Source organism: Callionymus lyra, chromosome 13, assembly GCF_982586985.1.
Source record: "Callionymus lyra chromosome 13, fCalLyr1.hap1.1, whole genome shotgun sequence".
NCBI classification, from domain to species: Eukaryota; Metazoa; Chordata; class Actinopteri; order Syngnathiformes; family Callionymidae; genus Callionymus; species Callionymus lyra.
Window position 1 is genome coordinate 12508799 of NC_141830.1, and position 20555 is coordinate 12529353.

Sequence of the window (20555 nt, forward strand, 5' to 3'; positions counted from 1 at the left end):
GCAAGAAGAAATAAAAGTTAAAAATCAATTAAAACTTCAATTCGTTTTCCTTAAAAAAATGCCATCACTATTCTATTATTTTAATGTTTCATTATATATATTTTTTCTCCACGTAATAGCCTAATAATTTATTGATCCAGAAAATACAAATGATATAAAACATGGCATTGCTAATAATAATGTATACAATTCAACTGTTATATTAACAGTACAATTTAATTTGATTTTAAATAAAGATTTAAGAAGACCTTTAATTATATTTTAGCTGAAACTATTGTGGTGATTTGAGTTATCAACAAAATATGTTTCTTTTTTATAAAATTTGCTTTATGATATTAACATTAATGTTGTGGCTTCAAGAGAGTTTTAGTGGCGATGAACCTTTAATGGATCAAGCTCGACCCCTGAATCCAACGTGTGCAGCGTTAAAACGCGACAGCAGAGGGCGCTACCATCCATCTATCAAACACAGTCCTCGAAGCTTTTTTAAGATCTAAACATAAAAAACCTTTAAGTGTCCGAGAGCCTCATACATTCTTCAATAACTGTCTTCTCAAGATGATGGAGGGACACAAGAACTGTCACTTGGGTCAGATGTTCCTGCCCTGAAGAGCGCCCCCTCCCGCTGCTCTGTTCTCCTCAAGTGGCCCCTGGCTCAGGGATCAGGTCGGCCCTGAAGGTTCCTGACATATGATCCAGCATCTGTGATGTCATCAACAGCTGACTTGTCATAAGACCTTCTGGAGAGTGGAGGACGAGGAGCTTTGGAGCTGAATGACTGCATTAAGGAGTGATTCTATAATCTGGCGTAATAACATAATCCCGGGATTGACAGACTTTGACCCCCACTCGGCCCTCGCAGGTGTATAATAAACCCCATTTATTTGCTGTTTAGTGTGAGTTCGCACCTGTTTCGACAAAGCGTTATATTGACCGTGGAAAGAAATCGAACCCTCGACCGGCTCAGTGTCAAGACAACAACAACAGTAATAATAATAATAATAATAATAATAATAATAATAATAATAATAATAATAATAATAATAATAATAATAATAATAATAATATCCTCAAATTGGTCCAGAAAAAGATTGTTGGACTCGATAAAGTTATTAAATTAATTTTATTATTATTATCTATTTTAAAAAAATCTTGAGCATCTTCTAGATTAAATTGTTTTTTTATCTTAAATAAAACGTTGTTAATGTTTCAATTTATTCAAGACACAATGTTTAACAAGTAACATATTTTTGGTTGTTATCAGTGCTAAACTTCCATCTCAATCTTTCATTTTTAGGACATTTTGATTAAAAACAAATCCACATTTGAGTAAAAACCAATTGTCATTGAATTTGCCTTTAAACCAAAATAGCAACAAAATCAAATCCATTTGATAAATATATTTCTACATACTTAGAATATTTTTTATCTCAAAACCACACACAAGAAAACCTTGATTGAGGTTTTGACTCTAATTTTTGATGAAAAAACAGAATCTTTTAAGATTCAAAAAACTTGCAATTTAAAGAAAACTAGTTGAAGAATAACAACACAAAAAGATGAAATAACTGCAAAGATACTGAGAAAAAATTGTGTTACCAAAAAAAACAACTGCAGTGTATTGATTAGTCAAAACACATAAACTTTCAACTTTAATCAGGAGTTAAAAAACTACGGTTCAAAACTACAATCATTAACTTCTTCTGTAAAAGACCATCATAGTGTAACCCCTTCAATTGTTGCAGTGCATTATGAGATGTATGATTCATGACATTATGATCAACATAAACAGACAATAATTCAGAGATACAGTGATAATAATGTAGTCATGGTAACAATCACGATGTGTCAAACACGTCTCTTTTGACGTTCTGTGAAACAACATCTTAATTCCGAAAGCGTCTTAAGTTTTGCCACAAAGCTTGAACACAAACCTCAGCACATTTCCTTCCCTCCTAAGTCCAGCAGAGCAGTCAGGAATCTCAGTCACTTTCCCAATTCTCAAATTATTCTCGCAGTTTAAGCCTCTTAGACGAAGCGTAATCATTTGTGGCGTTAGGCCGCGATTACGGATGGATTGTCATTTTTACTTTCTGCTCCATGAAGTCAATCACCTGCTTCTGCTAATTCAATAAATAATAAACTCGCTGACGGCTTTTGTCGCAGCTCAAGTAGATGTGTGTGTTCGCAAGAATCTGTTGATACAACACATATCACGATACAGGGACAACAATTCGATGTATTGTGATACTGTATGAACAAGTATATATTTGTAGTATAGTGCGAGTACTTGACTCTGGTGTTGCAGAATTTACAGACCACATGATTCTTGACGAAGTCGTTACTGATTTCATTTGTTTTGAAACCAAAATATGTCCAAATATCAGCTTTAAAAGCTGCTGGGGTTGACTGTATCCTCTCGTCCTCAGTGATAGCAGGGATATCACGGGATTTTATTGTTCCTTAAAGTGCAGAGGACGTAATTACTGCTGCCGTCTAGTGGCCAAAAGATTCATCACAACACAAAAATAAACAAACGCTGTGAATATTTACATGTTAATTGTAAAAAAAAGAGAAATATACATATATTTATTTTTTAAATAAGTAAACAGCCCCAAGATTTTAACACACATAATGAACTGTTAACCATGAAATAACTATGGTTTAAATATATATATATTGTTTGAAGGCCAAAAAATATATATTGAAAAAAAAACCTTATTTTAATTTATTTATTATTATTAGTTTTCTGTCGAATATCAATACAGTATCATGAAAAAAAAACGATATATGCAAAAATAATGTTATTATATTTGATATTAATTTAGTTTTTTTTTAACAAAAGCAAATTTTACTTAAATGTGTTTTTTATATATTCAACTAAATCTTTTAAGCGGAAATAAATAATCACAAAAATGCCTAAATCATCCTAAAATTAAAAAAAACTGTCATATTCTGAGTAATGAATTAAATAAATAAATACTAAATAAAAATATAAGTTAGAAAAGAAAATACTGGTTTTCAAAATAAAATGTGTAAAAGTGAAATGTTTTTTTATGTATTTAAAATGAAAATGATTAAATATTCAGGATGTCACAAAAAAAGATTTAAATGACACCATCATCAGATTTATTTTATATACTTGAAATATTTAATTCAACAGAAAAAAATGGTGGTCGTAACAAATTAAGGACTTTAACCTACAAACTTACTTTCCACTGAAGTAAACATAAAGCAGGAAAATAATCACATTTTTTGAACAAAAACAGCAATTACTTGGTGTTGAAATTATCATTTGTAGTTTGACCTTACAAATGTATTTCGGTAGCTAAGCTAAGTAGCTACATTTGAATTGAAAACTTGGAAAATGTATTTATTTTTTGACTTAATAGCATCAAATCTGATCAGCAAAAGTTTTGTTATAAAAGCTCAAAGGTGGTTTTATATGTTCGGAGGATTGGAAGCGAGCAAGACAGGAGAACCTGTAATGGAACTTGATAGGTTGTTTGTTGTGTGTCAATGCAACAGCGTCTGCGTCCTCCTCTTCGCTTCCCTCACATGCCCATCATCCATCAAGTCTCCGGCGGGAGGGATTTCCTAACGACCTGACTTTGAATGGCCTTTGTTCTGCTGTTACGTCGAGCTCCTCCGGGCTCATTAGCCGCTAATCTAAACGCGAGGATCAAGATACGAGGCCGAATAATCCCAGCAACACATTAAACTCCTTTGGCTTTTTGGTATTATGAGCGCGGCTGTAAGAGCCTTACGGATGCTTGCAGTCATATGATCCGGTCGCGGCCAGCGGAGCAGCTTTTTCTTTGAGCCGCTCGCGTGTCCAGAACCACAGATTCAAGGCTTCATGAGGCGCCGAGCAGGGAGTCAAACTAAAGATGAGAGACTCGATCACGACGGCGGCCATCGCTGAGGTCATGGGGTCGAATCCCAACAGATTAACCTTTATTATTAAATTTCAATTATGAAACTAGTTCCTTCACTCAATTCTATTTTGTACTATTATACTATTCTATTTTCTTTATTTCAACCATCACATTGTATGTTATTATCCAGTATGAAATAATAATCCTTAAAGTACTTTAGCATATATTCTTTATTTTTTATTTTTTTACATGAGAAGAAAATCTTTTTGGATTTAGAAATATTGAATGTTTTAAGCTAAAATATGTTTGTATGGTGTCACACTGGACTAGTCTCAGGACCCTTCAATAAACAGTTTAAAAACACACAAATTCATTCGTTTCCGGCCGTCAGTTCACACTCGTGACAACATTTGGAAAAAAAAGTTACATTATTATCGTTCAATCCACTGGTTGTTTACGAGAACAATTATTATTTATTTAATTATAGCTCTTTCTGGAGAGCTAAGGGTGAAACTTCTGCGACACATTAATATATATGAATCATAATCACATGTAAATTATCTTAAATTTGTTCTTGTTTAAAAAGAAAAACAGCTTTAAAAGACTCGGTGTAAATATTTGGTTTTTTTTTTCTTTTCAGATTCCAAACTAATTTGAGGATTTAAACAACACAATGTTTGTTTTCATCCAATTTAACAATAGTATTAATACATCAAGTTTAAGACAACAGCACATGTTTTATTTCATAGGAAAATAACTTTTTTTTTTGCAGCTCTGAGTGACTTTTCTTGAGGTCTTATTCACCAACAATCTAAATGTGATAATTTTCCCAAATCAAACTTTTTAAAAAAAGCACATAAACATGTCGATGCTTCATTATATCATGTTTATGCCGTAAATGTTTTTTTCTATCAAAGCTCCACGAACAGGGTTTCAGTGACATCGGCAGCAGAGTTACAGCAAGTTAGTGAAGAAGCACAAAAGCGTAGTAAAAGCTTTACACAACCCAAAAAAAAAAACAGGAGGCTAAAAACAGGTAGGATATCAGTACCAGAACCCGGAGTGCTCTTTCGTTCGTCTTCATTAAACCCCCCAACCGATGCACCCCTCCCCCTTCTTACAGCAGCTACATTTCAACACTAATGGACATCAAGTGGTTCCTTTTTCCTCCTGAAGCCGCTCGCGGACATACATTAGAGACTCGCCGGCTCGTGACAAGCCCGAGTTCCACCTGAAGATGCCGAACAATGACACCCGGCTCCGATGACGCACGGGTGCGACACGACTGCCGGGACCTCCACGGATACAGTGCAACTCATTACCTTGATAAATACTGAGGCGGTGTGACAAGAAGTAAAGAAGTCCAAAAAAAACAAAACAGATCCAGTCGGTCACCAGGCGTCTCAGCTCCGCTTGTGCTGGATGTTCATCAAACTGCTGTGAGACATCGCTCGCTTGGCTGGAGAGGAAAAAAAGACGATGGTCAAGGTCGTGAATCACGATGGTTCGGGTCGAAACCGGCGACTCACGGTGGATGAGCTTCCGTTTCTTCTGCTCCGAGTGCAGGAAGCTGCTCAGGTAGAAGATGACGGGCAGGAAGAGCATGAAGCTGGACACGGCGATGACCGGCACCGTCTCCTCCAGCGGGAAGGAGCAGCTGAAGACTTTGCTCCACAGCCTGCGGGTCACGTTCATCTGAGGGACCAGGAGGTCGAGTTGAGAACCAGCTGAGGAGTGAGTTGCGCTTCCAAAAGTGGCCGATAGAGAGCGCAAGTTTGTGCGAGCGTAATTAACTTCAAGGTTTCTAGTCAGTACTTTTTTAGAAACGATAGAAATGTCCTTTTTTTTAGCAAAAGATTAGTGCTTAGAAAATATAAAATTAAAGGAGATCCTTCTTGCATTCTGTGAACATTGATTTCTATTCAGTTTCATTATGTTTATCTTTGTAATCTTTCAAGATTAAAGAGGGCATGTGACAATTGACTCTAGAGTATTTCAATGTATGAGTGGGAAATCATTTTAAACACTCTTAACAAATTATATAAACAAAAAAAAGTGGTCAAATTCACTTGTCTTTAAAGAGAAAGAAGGTAAATAAAGACATAACATGACAAAATATATTTGGGGCAAAATGTAATTTCATTTTTTTTTATGTAATGCAATTGAACTGATAATACCAAACATATTTAAACAATTTAATTAAGAATAAAAACATTAAAGACACATTAGGAATAAAATGAAAAGACATGCAGTATAATGGGAATAGTCAAGACAAATATAATTCAATATATTTTTTGTTTATAGTTTGTGTTCTGGTAAACCCTGACCATGACCGAAGACCATTTCAAACACATGATAAATAAGTCGATGTGAAGAAACTTACCGCGTCTTCCACGTCGATGCACAGCGTGTGGTTCTTCTCCATACGACTGTAGAGGTCGTTCAGACGCTTGTACGTGTTGTTACAGTTGCTGCACAACTCACTGTGGTTTCCCTGAAAAGGTGACACACAGACATCATGATGATCATCATCATCATCATCATCATCATCATTTTATCAGAATAATAAGTCGCACCTGTTGATTGTGGTCGAAGCAGCTGATGGTCTGGTTGTGCAGGTCGATAAAGTCCAGCGTGGTGTTGGTCAAACTCTGCTGTCCTGGAGTGAGACATTCTACAGCAACAGAAAATGGTAGTTAAAGCTCGATTCATGTCAGTAGTTTGTAAAATATAAATCAGTGCTGTCAGAATATTGCATGATTCAAAGATTGATATATTATTATTTCAAGCCTTAATTTGAATGGGGGAACAATTAAATGAAATTGAATAATTTGTATATTGAAGGTGAATGTTTCTTTTGTAAATAATTGAACAATTTGAATATTTTCAAAATTGATTCAATTTGTTTTTTACACATATTCTAATGCTGACTATTCAAAAATACATTTTCTAAATTCCATATTGGTTCATTTTCTAGCCAATTAAATGTATGTATTGTTGTCTGGAGGTTATTATACCAGCAATTAATGTTGAATTTAAAAGGCTATGAATAAAACAAATATTCATATTGTAAAATGTATTTTTTATCTTTGGAATTAGAATATAAAACTAAAAGCAAAATCCTTTTTTTACATTTTAATTCTTAAAATTAAATTCAACTTATTTTTAAAATTTTGAAGGGCATTAATTAGTAAACAAAAACAAATAAAATCCTTATATAAAAGAAATACTCCAAAAAACATGAAAATGCTTCTTTTTTTTTTTTTTAAGTGAAATACATGTAAAAAATGCATTCATTTAAAATAATTACATTTAAAAAAAAAACGACCATTCTTACTACTAATCATTGAACTCAATTATTCAATAAAAACTATTTCACCTTCAATATCAAAAAAATGTATTAAATGTGTCACAATTTAAATGCTAAAAAAGTGTAATATGTGCATTACTTATTTAATTATACATATTTCTTTAGATCTACCTTTCCATACAGTAATTATAGAATTCAGTCATTTACTTAAACAATTTCAACCTTTCAAAATAGAAATGATTACATTAAATGATATATATATTTTTAAAGTATTACATTTCTTTAAAAAAAAAATGCAACCACTCAATATTCTGATGCAACTGATCTTCATCCATAAATGCATCATGAGTTTAATTTTTGGACGAAGTAAGTAAGTAGGTCAAGATAAAACTGATAACACAACAGGAGTTCCAGAAAATCAAGGAAAAGCCTGAACAAATAAAAACGTCTTAAGATGTTTCTTGAAGGAGTCAGTAGATCCATCAAACACAGAGGGAGAGGAAGATCATTCCAAAGCTTAGGAGCAACAGCCTGGAAAGATTTCTCTCCTCTGGTCCTGAACCGTGTTCAGGAACCATCAGTAGATTCTGATCCACAGACCTCAGAGCCCGAGCTGGGGTATAAGTCTGGATCAGATCACTGATGTAAGGAGGAGCCTGACCATTAATAATTTTCTCCATGTGTAAATACAAGTTATCATCACAACTTACTACTGCAGCCAGACTTAGTCCAGATGGTGTCCAGGCTGCTGTAGAGCATGAAGACCAGCATCAGGCGATCACTTCGGATCAGACTGTCCCGGCAGCTCTCGTTACTCGGACCCATCTGTGGAGAAAACGAGATAAGAGAGATAAGAATCAAGCAGGAAGTGACACTACAGTTGTCACACCGGATGTGACCCATTGCTTCACTGTCACACCACAGAACTCGTGACAACAAAAAACATCTCACGAGGGTCTTCACAAGCAGGGCAGCGATGACGTCACCTGGTCATGGGAGATGTTGGTGTAGGTCTCCACCAGACTGGTGAAGCTGGGGAAACATCTCTGGCACACCATGACGGGTCGCGCGGCGGGCACGAGACAGGAGATGGTGGACACGTATCGTTGTCCGAAGATCAGCAGCAGCTGGTGACAGTAGTCGCTCATCTCCACGTCCTGCGGCGCAGACAGAAGGTCGAGTGATGGCGAGCTGCGAGCCGCTTTGAAAACAGGAATAGCTTCTTCATTTAAGTCCGACATGGCGCCCGTGAGAGCTTCACTGGTCGAGACGAGGTTGCAGTTGAGGAGCAGGAAGAAAACCGCGCAAGAACTGAAGTGAAACATTGTTTTCAGGAGGAAAACGGGAGCCGGTTTGTGTTGGAGCTCATGAGATCCCATGACTTCCTGTTTTGGTGCACGAGTCATGTGACGCCTTTTTTTTTTTGTTCTCGCGAGATCTCGAGATCGCGTGGCGTTCTCTTTTCAACTCAAACCATATATTTAATATTGTGAAGTATATTACTAGAACATCTACTTATTTAACAAAACTTGCTATTTATTAGTTATTTACTCTATTTAAAAATAACAAAATTAAGCGAATTATTGTTTTGCTATTTATTTGCATCCGATTATTAAATAGATGCAAGTAAGTAAGTAAGTCATTTTTATTTGTATAGCGCTTTTCCAGACCAGGGTCACAAAGTGCTTAAACAATCAAAACACTATACAATAAAGTATATACTTTAAAGGGCAAGATAACACTGAGAACACAACAGGAGTTCGAGAAAATCAAGGAAAATGTAGATAAGTAGTTTTGTTTATTCATTGTTCTACTCAAAAACGTTTATTGAATAAACAATATTTATTTTTGAATTTTAATTTAAATAAAGAAAAAATATTTTCAAACTGTTTTCTTTGATTGAAGTAATCTTCTTTGTGTCAGGTTTGGGTATGGTATTTTGTTTCTTAATCTTTTTCTTCTTTTTTTTATCAAAGTGAACAAAAGTGTTGGTCTTTTTAAATCATTTTAAATTTGAAAATATTATTTTTGATTGAAGTCCCTTTTCTTGTTAAAAATCTATTTTTTATTTTGATTCAAACTTCACTCATTTTCTACTCACCCTAATGTCGACTAAGGGTTGAAATTACTTTTAGAGTAATTTGTTCCTTTTTAGAGTAATGGACAAAAATGAAAGTCCATGGTAATGTAGAGAAGAAAAACACTTAAAAACATCCAAATACCTCTGTGGTGTTCAGCAGTAACATCCAACTTGTATTTTAGCCTTGACAAGAGGAAATGATTCGGAAAAACTGACATAAGTAAGTAAGTAAGTAAGTAATTTATATTTGAGACTAGGGCCTGTATTTTAAACTTGTTTGTGGCAGAAGTTTAAAGAATAACAAGTGATACAGACAGGAAGTGCTCCTGTAGTCTACTGTCTATACTGAACTAACCCTTTAAATTAAGTTATTATTATTAGCTTTTCAATGTTTTGATTCAACAAGGACGTGCTCTACCCTGAATGTCAACTGAATGTCAAAGCTCCTTCATTGACATCAGCAAATTCCGCCATCCAGGTGAGAACACTTGTCTGAAATAAACACTGACTGCTAGATAGAGAGAAGAATGTTGACCAAAAAGAAGAGTTTTGCTTTTGTTGTTTTCAATCCCAACCGTACTAAGCACTGCCTGAAACCCTCTCTAGGAGCTCGGTTGGTGAATTATTCAACTGCAGGTGTATTTAATTCTTGTCTGATACAATCATGTTGAGTAGAAAATCAGGATTGACAAAGAGAGAGTGGACGCTGAGATTGTCATCTGCTGACCGACGCAGTCGCTGCTCCTCCTGGCGTCATTAGTCTCCTCAACGGGGACAATTTTGCTCATAGGAGATAATGGTGGAGTCAAGGGAAACTATCTGGGCCCCCTCCTGATTGTGATAATTGTCCAGAACCCCCTCGAATCAAGCGGTTGCAGTCAATGGCCGTTAATGTGAAATTAGTGGCTTTTGATAACTCGCTGGCCACATCAATTCCACAGCCATCAGCCTCTAATGGAAATAAGTGAAGAGCATGCGCGTCGCATTATCCCACTCTTCTGCAGCTCCACAGCTCAAGTGTTAAATACGAGCTCTGGCCATGATGCTCCTCTAGGAGAACATGACATAGACGGCCCATTATCTTCATCCTGACCTGAGATCAGCTAATTGTACAGATGTTCCTGTTCGGAGACGCTCCTCAAGTGTGCCGCTCCAGTGAAGTAGAGATGATTGAATCAGTTTTCCTCTTGAAACCATTGGTCTTTCACACCATATGATCCCAAGTAACAGCATATATACTAGTATAAGGGAGAATCATAAGGATATATATATATACTAATATATGTAGCCTCGGTTGTACTAGCAGTATGATTAGTTGTGTTAGAAGCAAGAGTGCTATTCATTTCTGTAGAGGTAGTTATAGTAGTAGCAAGTACCGTATTTTCCGCACTATTAGGCGCACCGGATTACAAGGCGCATAGAATAAAAGATACAGTCAAACGTTTGACTGGGGTTGTGTTGTGCATCCACTAGATAAAGCTGTGTTAATGGAATGTCAACAAAACAGTCAAACTTTATTAAGCGTTCTGACAACTCCGTTCCCTCCCATGGTAACGATCTTCAAATGATGTTTAAAAGGCCTCAAGCAGCAGCGCTTGAGACTTGTGTTGTGAGCAGACAAATGTTGAGTGAGCAGCAGTGAAGTTGAGCGCATGTATGACGGCTAGAGCGCGCGTGTATGACATGTTAAACCGGGGGTGGGCAAACTCTGTCCTCAAGGGCCGCAGTGGGTGCAGGTTTTTGTTCCAACCAATCAAGAGGACACATTTTGAACAATCAGGTGTCTCAGGATTTGAATCAGTTGATTGTCAGTCTGGTGTTGCTTGTTTTACCTGAAACCTCATTGGTTAAAATGTGCATGCTCAATCGGTTGGAACAAAAACCTGCAGCCACTGCGGACCTTGAGGACTGAGTTTCAGAATCAGAATCAGAATCAGAATCCCTTTATTGTCCCGCGAGGGGAAATTATTTTTAACAAACAGCAAGAGCAGTATACCAGAAGAAAAATAAAACACCCAGAAATAAAATATTAGAAAGAAAAGAAAAAATCTAAATAGAATAGAATATTAGAAAGAAAAGAAAAAAAAAGAGTTTGCCCACCCCTGTGTTGTTAAACGCAAGTGTATGACTGGTTGAGCGCGCAGCAGAGTGATTTTGAGTGTACAACAACCAAGACACACTCGCTCAAACCCGTGGCAGTAATATCACTCCATAGACATCCGCCATGATGTGATGTGGGTCGTAAATCCCACCTCATGATGACCCGATGACGTAATCCCGGCCATGGCGTGTCGGCTAAGTTGGCACAGAGTCATGAAAGTGTTTATAAACAAGTCACCCACCAGGTAATGTTCATATATGCGCTCCGGATTATAAGGCGCACTGTCGTTTTTTGAGAAAATTAAAGGCTTTTAAGTGCGCCTTATAGTGCGGAAAATACAGTAGTTCACAGAATTGGTTTTATTTTGGGTTGCAATTTAACTTCCGGCGGCTAGATGCTGGCACTCATTACTATAGGAACATTGAAATCCCGCAAGATCCTAGCTATGACTGAGTATGAGAGGATACAGTCGACTCCAACAGCTTTTAAAGCTGATGTTTGGACATATTTTGGTTTCAAAACAAATAAAAGCAGTGGTGTGGTGTGGTCTGTAAATTCTGCAACACCAGAGTCAAGTACTTGGACAATACTACAAATATATCTTTGTTCCTCCGCAACACATGGCAATATATCAAATCACTGTCCCTGTATTGTTATCAGATCCTATTGCCAGCACACATTACAATTAAAAGTGCTCAAAATGATATAGTCGTTGTATAGGCTTGATAAATGAAGTTGCCTTTGTAGTACTTTTAGTATATATGATAGTTGCAGTATTTACATACTATATCAAGTATAAACGTTAAAGACTGGATAAGGTAGTACTAGTTGAAGTAATGTCAACAGAAGTTGCAATGGAAGTAATAAAATCTTCAGTAAAAGTACTAACAACGAAGGAGTAGCATTAATGTGAGAAGATGTTGTTCTTGAAAGAGTGAAAAGACAAATATGTGTAACAGCATTAGTTGTACTAGGAGTCAAAGTCATGGACAGTTCATTTATAAAAGTAACAGTACATGTTAGAGTTTTATTGGTGGCAGTAGTAGTAGTACCATTCAATTGGTCCTGAACTTATATACTTTATTCAGCTATCGTTCTAAAGGTTTATTCACGAGAGTTGTTGTTGTTGATGATGACGATGTTGTTGTGACTTGAAGTTGCAATATTTGTATTGGTATAAGTAGTGGTAGATATTCAAGAAGCAGCTGTCCTCGTCATGTATGCTCTCCAAGAGCGTCGTTCACGTTCATCACTCGTCATTAGGATTCTTGCCTTTGCTCTTGAAACTCATCAGAGAGTGGAGACTTGATTATTGGAGACGGACGTCGTCTTCATTAGACCAAAAATAATAATTAGGGCAGTTGATGAGATCAAGGCTGATGACGACAGCACTTCAACAAGGATGGTGGACTCGTTTCTACCTTTTTCATCCTCAGAACATTTCATTGGAATTCATCATTTATATGATAGGGGTTGAACATGTAGATCCTTCTTGGTGTTGTAACATATATATATATATATATATTCATATATATATATATATATATATATATATATATATATATTGATAATATTTCAACAATGTTCAACAGTGTTCACATCACAACCACTTGCTTTATGGCAGTTGCTCGGAGATGGCAGTTGCATTAATTTCTGTCATGGGTGAATCAACGCGAGAGTGGCACCAGGGACCGGAACGCTTCAGTTTTCACAACAATGCAGTCACACAGCTCTAAATCTTTCAGTGTGCTGCTTCGAAATCATTGTTCTGTTAGCAATAGCAATGTCAATGTTAGCATTAGCTGTAGAAGTAGTAGCATTCGGAATGATGCGTGAAGCCATAAAATGAAAGTACGGGGTACTTGACTCTAGTGTTGCAGAATTTAAAGACCACTGCTTTTATTTGATTTGAAACCAAAATATGTCCAATCTTCACATGCTTGAGTCAAATGTATCTTCTTGTCCTTAGTCGTAACAGAGATCTCGCAGGATTTCTTTAGCTACAAAGGGCGTATTGACTGCTGTAATATAATTTGTAAGCCAAAATAGAATATATATATATAAAAACTGATACAGTGCTGTTGAATAATAATATGGTATATTTAAAATAAAAATCGAAATATATAAGTGTATTGATATTTTCTAGCACCCTCTACTATATTATGTAATCATTGCTATGACTTCCATCTAATACTTGGAAAAACTAGGACTGAAAATACTGCGAAAACAATAGTTGGTCACAGTCGTACTTGGTAGTAGAAGTACTACCTCCAGCATACTCTGATGGAATTAGGATTAAATTCCACGTCATTACTTGTTGCACAAAACCCCTGAAAGTGTCAGTGGCTGTTTTTCCACTCAGCTAAAACCTCCCTCCACTGTTGCAGCCCGGGTCTCCGCCCCCTCGCCCACAAATCTTCTTATCGCCCAGCCAAGACTGCTTAACCATGAAATATGTTTATTTGATCTGAACTGTTGTCAGGGGCTGAAAGTGCTCAATCACAAAAGGGTTAACTCAAAACTCTCCAGCCTTAAACCTGGCTCCTGGCGTGGGGAGAGAAAATAGCTGTAAAGTTATGCAGAAGTTATTCTGCATCCTCCGGGCCGTCCCTAATCCGACCAAAACCTCATTCTTTCATCGGAGAACTGTGCCTCCTTTCTTGTCCCCCCATCTCTATACAACATAAAGTCAGACTGCATTTAATGGTTATGTCGCGATGGGAGAGGGGCTTTCTTCGTCCTCCTTTCTCCAGAATATTGCCCTTTTCGTCGTGTGAGTCTCCCAGCCCGCGGGGACCCCCATATTCTTCCCTCCGCGTCTGACTCGAATCACAAACGGACCCCGATTTTCCCCACTTTGCTGGGAATCGCAGGGAGTGATAATAGAGATTTCGCTTTCATTTTATACGCTTGACTTGGTTATTGTTGCTTTTCTCCTCTCCCGTGATTCTCCTCTTCTGCGGGGATTAGCCCTGACTTTGCCCGCTATACTGGCCGCCGAAGTGCCCCTGAGCCGCGGGATGACAATTGACGCAGATCAAGGCAGAACTATTCTGCTTCTTTGAAAGGAGCCCGGACTGAGTGGAGTTTAAATGAAGGGACTTCAAAAGGCGAGAAGAACCGGTGCTCCATTCGTGGAGATTAACTGTTCACATCACGTTGGTTCAGCATGAGGACGATTCCCATCACGAGGACGTGTGGAGATGATCGTGAAGATACACAAGAGTTTACTTCATATTTTGTAACTTCCCAACTGTGGAAAGTCGTCGGTTTGACCCTCGGGAGGTCGAGGTAAAACTAAATAATGGTCGAAATATGATAATTTACATGAACAGCAGATAAACACTGCACTGTACTTATGGTGCCAAAAAAACAGTGAACTCCCATGATGCTTTTCTACACACTTCTCTATTTAGTGAAGGCTGATTGGGCGCTACAGAACTGTATTTAAATTTTACGTCTATTTAAGTGTCAAAAGTGATCAAAAGCTGTGATAAAATGGCTGGGCGGCGAAGCAGGGATGGCACCTCATATGCAATAGCAATTTCAACATAACTTTTTTACATCATTAGAAATGGGAAAATAGATTCTCTACTTTGTTGGTTTTGTTTTACACAGAGATATATGTTTTTTATCACTAGTTCAATGCCCAATTTAAACTGGTAGTTCTTTGTTTTAGGACTTTTCCTCTTTTTTCTTTTCATTTAGGTAGAACTTGCACGTCAGAATAAATCAGAATAAGAAAATCTTGAAATATGCAAAGTAGCCTTGACTTTTTTTTTGGCAGTAGAGGTGTGTTATTGTGTTTTAAATGATTGTCAAAGGAACAATATTAACAATATTATGACCGGCTGTCACATGACACATACATGTATGTGGTGATATAACAAGGACTTTGGTTACCTATAAAAAAAAAAAAATTTTTTTTTAAATGATTCAGGATTTTTAGGGTTGATTCATGTTTTAATTTGCAGTTTAGTTTAGTCATGAGGTAAATTGTGTATTACTTTTAAAAATTCTTAAACAAATATATATATTGTCATATTATTCAAAACAGTGGACCACAATCAAATTTTGAAACATTGAAAAATCGTTAAAAAACAGTGATCAGACCTGGCATTGACAACCTCTTAACAATACCCCAAAAGCAACCACCCTGTCTGCACTCTCTTCTTAACCTCCATTCTCTATCCATTACTGTGGGTGATTGACCCCAAATACTTTTTCTTAACCCCACCTCCCTGTATCGTCTCTCTTTCTTCTGCCTTATACTGACTTCATTCCTCTTCTCCTCCCCCTGACTCTCGTTACAAGTGTTTAGGGAGGAGAGACGAAGACTACCTTTGGGGGGTTCATGGATGTGGGGAAGTGAGTGACTGGGGAAGGATGATCACATGATGGTGCCGTGATGATGGGAACGAAGTGAAGACGGAGGAGGAGAATGCGAGCGACACTTACAGTGAGTCCACGTTATATCTGCCGGCATGATGTCCCCCCTCCATGACGGGGGCATGAACCCCTCACCCTGCCCCCCCCCTACTGGGGGACTAATTTGAGGGGAGGGACGGTGTGTTTTGTTGCTTGTCACAAACAATCAGTCTCGGCCCATTACATTTACAGCACGTCGCGCTTTCATTGCTGTACGCTGCTGCCAAAGAGCCGTGGAGACAAATGACGCGTAAATGTGCCCATGAGGGCCATGAAAAGTACACAAACATCCACCCAAAGTCCAGAGAGAAAGAGATGCTGCGTGTCACAGCTGGCCCACGGCACACCGGTTTGTGGGTTTTAACGCCACTATAAGGTTCTCTTATCTCTTTAAATTGCACAATTAAAGCGAATAACAACTTTATTTGCAGCGCCCTGTTGCCGCCCCCTTCCCTCCCTTGTCCTGTCCCGGCCCACCCGTCCTGTCTCTGTTCAGTTTGGGCACTGGAGGTTGTCAGTCGGGGTTTATGTCCAGTTCACTGGAGCTGAAAGAAGTCAGTTTCGTGTCTTGTTATGGAACAAGACGTCTCGGCCGCACAGGAGTGATGAGAAGTGGTCTAAGGGGGGGGCGCAGGGGAGCCGGGGACCGACCCCAGCAGTGAGGAAGTCAAAGCCGCTTTTGTGTCGCTGCTGTCGGCTGCGTGTTTGGTAATTATCCCCCTCCTCAGTATACGTGAGCGGACCCCGGGCCCCGGCCGGGAGAGACCCGACCCCGCCGGCCCACGGAAGAGTGCACAACACACCGTCAACACGGATTAACTTCTCATGGAGCCGCCGAGACCCCTGATTGGAGGAGACACCGCAAATACATAAGACCCTCCACTGACCGCCACGTCCACAGGTCGCTGTTGCTGTTGATGAAACACTCTCATGCAATTACTGCACCGGTTCCATCGCACTTAGTCCTACACAGGGTTTGTTGTCAGTCGTTTACAGTTGTTGTTTTTTTTTTAATTCTAATGACTTTTTCATGGTTTATTGTTGAGTAAATTTAGTTTTTTAATCAAGTTATTGCAAATGTTTCAACATTTACAGTTGAAAATTGTAGCATTTGTTCTTGATTTCTTTGCCACACACACCAACACACACACCTACACACACACACAAACACACATACATACATTTATATATATATTGTATAATCCAGCTACATTGTCCAGATGACATTATTCAATCGCAGCTTCATCATCTATTTTGATCCTCTCTTTTGCTGGTGAAATTGTGGACCTAATGTCGAAGCTATTATTACCATCAAGACCAGAGGTGTCAATCACACAAGGGGCCGAAAATCTTATAGCAGATCAAGTCGCAGACGAAACAGAATGGATATTTATCAACAGTAAGTATGAGTTTGAGATATTATTCTTTCATTCTTCAATCAGTCCTTGTTTGTCCTGCATCCAAGACGTAAAATTCCTTCCCTCCAACATCAGTTTTACTCTTATCAGATATGTTTGCTACACTTTATAACCTCTGTTCATCTGGCATCAGGTCAACCACATGAACATTAATCATCTTTTGTCTTTTAGCAAACCATACGCAGGGCCTCGGTGGGCAAGATTGGAGTTCTTTTTTTTACATTGAGATGACTTTAGAATGTCAAAAAACATTGAAAATGAACTGAAAAACTAGTTACAGTTAAGAAACTAATTAACCAGTTAACCAGGATAACTAATTAAGAAATGTGTGATCCTCTTAATAAATGATTAAATAAAGGTATTATTGATCAATTAATATATCGATAAGACCTGAGCTGTTATTACCCAGGGGTCCACATTGGGCCCCGTGAGTGTGTTTGTGTGGTCGACATAAACTCAAAATCAAATTGATTATGTCCACTTATAACTTCATTTAGTTTCCTTACTACCTGGATTCCAATCTTTATTAAATTATTATTTGTAATATTTTCCCTTCAAACTTAATTCAAGGTAAATGGTTGTTGTTTTTATTAAATAAAGTGCTATTTAATGTAATGTAGGTAGGTAGAACTTTATTGATTGAATATAGTTTTTTCCAATTAGCCACAGCAATACAGCAATTATTCATAAAAATAAATAAAAATAAAAATGAAATAAGAACAAGAACAAAGGGAAATAAAGAGAAAGAACAAGATGATACCATCTAAGTCTAAAGATAAGATAAAGAATACATTTTGTCATCAGTTTATTTAAGTTAGTTTTCTTTAAAAGAAAAAATGATATACTTTTAAATTTGTATTTTAATGAGTTCATATATATCATGTCCTGATTTTCTTTTTTTAATCACGTTTCTTATTGAATTGTGTATATTTTGTCTTATTATAAAGCAATTGTCGAACAGTCTGATTCAAAATGGTTAAATGATTACAGTGTGCATGTAATAAAACAAGATTTTTTTTTTTTAATTCCATATTTACAGTTCAGTGTATTTTAATATGGGAATGACTCAACAGGAAACTGCATTGGAAAAAACCCAAATAAAAAAACAATATTAACCAATAAATATTTAATATAATCCTGACAAATAAATGTAATATTGTTACAGAACGTCTTATTTACAACAACAACAAATATAAACATTTAAAGTTAATTAGATGACTTAGCAATCCTGCGTAAAATGTTCCAATTTTTAGGAAAAAAAAAAGTCAAACACATTTAATTGATCAGAGTCTTGCAGCTTCATTAGTGGATGATAAAGATAGCCCCACCGTTAGCTCTAAACCATCCCCTGATTTGTGAATGGGTGGGTAAAAAGGAAAACCTCTCCTGGGCCAGAAGAAAGGATTTGGCCCAGATGCAGGCAGCGATGTTAACTTTGAGTGGCCCCTGTGGCTCAGGCTCAGCCCCCCCTTCCCTTCCCAAGCCCCCAGGTTGCCTTTGCATGACATCATCCCCAAACTATGCCCCCCGTACCCATGAGAATCCGAGCTGTCACAATCGGCAGCCGACCCACCATTAGACTGTACCGCACAGCCGGCCCATACGTTTTCTCTTTCTCCCCGCCACCAATCGCCTCCCTTCTTCTCCTTCTTTAACCCCAAGAAAGGCATTGTCTGAGTCAGGGGCTGATCAAAAAACTGTTGCCCGCCAACCACAGGGCTTTCTGTAAATTCAATGAGGCCACCTTAAAGATTTTCCTAATTAATGGATGACATCTTTGGCTGGAGGAGAGGCGAGGCATTCTGCTCCGGCTCGCTCTTTGTTCCCCTCCTAATTAACTTTCCCAGGTCACTCAGGTCCCCGCAACCTGAGAGTGAAGAGCTCTCATGGAGGAGGGAGTTGTAAACTTACTTTTTTCTGCCTCGGCACTTAAAAGGGGAAAGCAACTATAGGGAACAGAAAATATCCTATTTAAGTCCTTTGTGAGTGAACTGCTTGCACATGTTCCAATAAAGGAAGTCTTCTAAATAAGCTGCCATGTTGCTCTGCGCTCCCCCTCGTCCTCCCTTATTCCACCTCTTTCACTGGCAGCTCCACAGAAAGGTTATGAATGATAGCTCTGGGCGGAGGAGGAGGGGCGAGGCCAAAGGACAGCATCTGGGCATTGTGAGCATCTGAAACTTTGAGGGAATTTGAGGATGGGAAAGTGGCGAGGCACCGGGAGGTGGGCCGGGCGATTGGGGAGAGTCGTCTTGTGAATATGAGGCAAAAACAATGCGGGACTCTTTGGCCTCATCGAGTCTTTGAAAGGCACCTTATGTCGCCGCCGTCACCCTCCAGGTTAGCTTTTGAATGTCAAGGAAAGAAAGACCCGGTGCCGGGCTGGTGGTTAGTTAGGGAGGCCACGGAAGACGAGCAGATATATTCTGCTGAAATGGAATCAGGGTTTTAACTGCGCTTCATGATGAGGACAACAACATTCTTTCTGCAGGTCTTCTGAAACACTAAACTAGACTTAGTGTCTCATCTTTAAAAGTAATTATCTTGTGAAGTTGCAACCAGTTTCAGAGTCAATCCAAAGAACCCTCTCATATACCTTTTTCAGCATCTTCTTCTGGAGTTTCACGGTCACAAATCCACACTACCTGGTTTTCCTTTACAGGTTTTCACAAAGTAATATCCCTGTGAATATCTATCTCATTGTGATGATGTCACTTCCTTGGATTTGTATTTGAACAATGTTTTTATGTTCTGCTTTTGAGCATTTAGATATCGATGTGACATTGAAAGGTAAAAACTTTTTTTGGTGACATTTGAGAGGCTTTTGAAAATCCAGGTGTTCCCATTAAAGGCCCTATACGTAGTTTAGTAGTTGTGTTTCTGGCACCCTCTAGAGTTGGAATGTTGTTATTATATTTGCAGGGTCAATTTGCTGTTGGTAATTTTCTGCTAGGCATTTGTTTATCAAACAAGATAAAGATTTCGGTGTCTGTTCTTTCTTAACTTCAAAAGGTCTTTAGTACTTAATTCGTTCCTCTGGCCAGCAGACTGCTGAATGAAAATATGACTTGAGCTATGCACTATTTAAAATATTATGTATTTATTCTATTTATAACATATAAGCACTATTGTTAACTTTTTGTATTTATACTTTATATACATTCATTATTATATGCAATATCTATAATTGTATTTATTTATTCTGTTTATAGTATATTGCACTATTTTTAACTTATTCATATTTATATTTATACTTTTTATATATACATCTCCCTGCTGTGTTTTCTGTGCAATGACAATAAAAGAAAGTCTAAAGTCTTAGTTCTCAATGTTCTCCTTG

The 20555-nt window shown here is 37.8% G+C and overlaps 1 protein-coding gene across 1 annotated transcript; it reads right to left on the reverse strand.

The window, feature by feature from the left end:
- Nucleotides 1-4595: 4595 nt before the first annotated feature.
- On the reverse strand, nucleotides 4596-8589 carry ostm1 (osteoclastogenesis associated transmembrane protein 1). Its single transcript, XM_087805006.1, has 6 exons — nucleotides 8175-8589; nucleotides 7899-8013; nucleotides 6455-6552; nucleotides 6262-6372; nucleotides 5408-5573; nucleotides 4596-5337 (listed from the first exon to the last, which is right to left on the reverse strand). Exons 1-6 carry the CDS (start codon nucleotides 8565-8567, stop codon nucleotides 5282-5284), a joined length of 939 nt encoding a protein of 312 aa, XP_087661132.1. The 5' UTR covers nucleotides 8568-8589; the 3' UTR covers nucleotides 4596-5281.
- Between the last annotated feature and the right edge of the window lie 11966 nt (nucleotides 8590-20555).

Bases quoted from the DNA above. Each gene is read 5' to 3' on its own strand.
- ostm1 (XM_087805006.1), bottom strand. From the start codon at position 8,567: ATGGGATCTCATGAGCTCCAACACAAACCGGCTCCCGTTTTCCTCCTG. The intron at 6,553-7,898 runs GTAAGTTGTGAT...CTGTTGCTGTAG, and splicing joins GACTAAGTCTGGCTGCAGTA to AATGTCTCACTCCAGGACAG. The intron at 5,574-6,261 runs GTAAGTTTCTTC...CTGGTCCCTCAG, and splicing joins GCATCGACGTGGAAGACGCG to ATGAACGTGACCCGCAGGCT.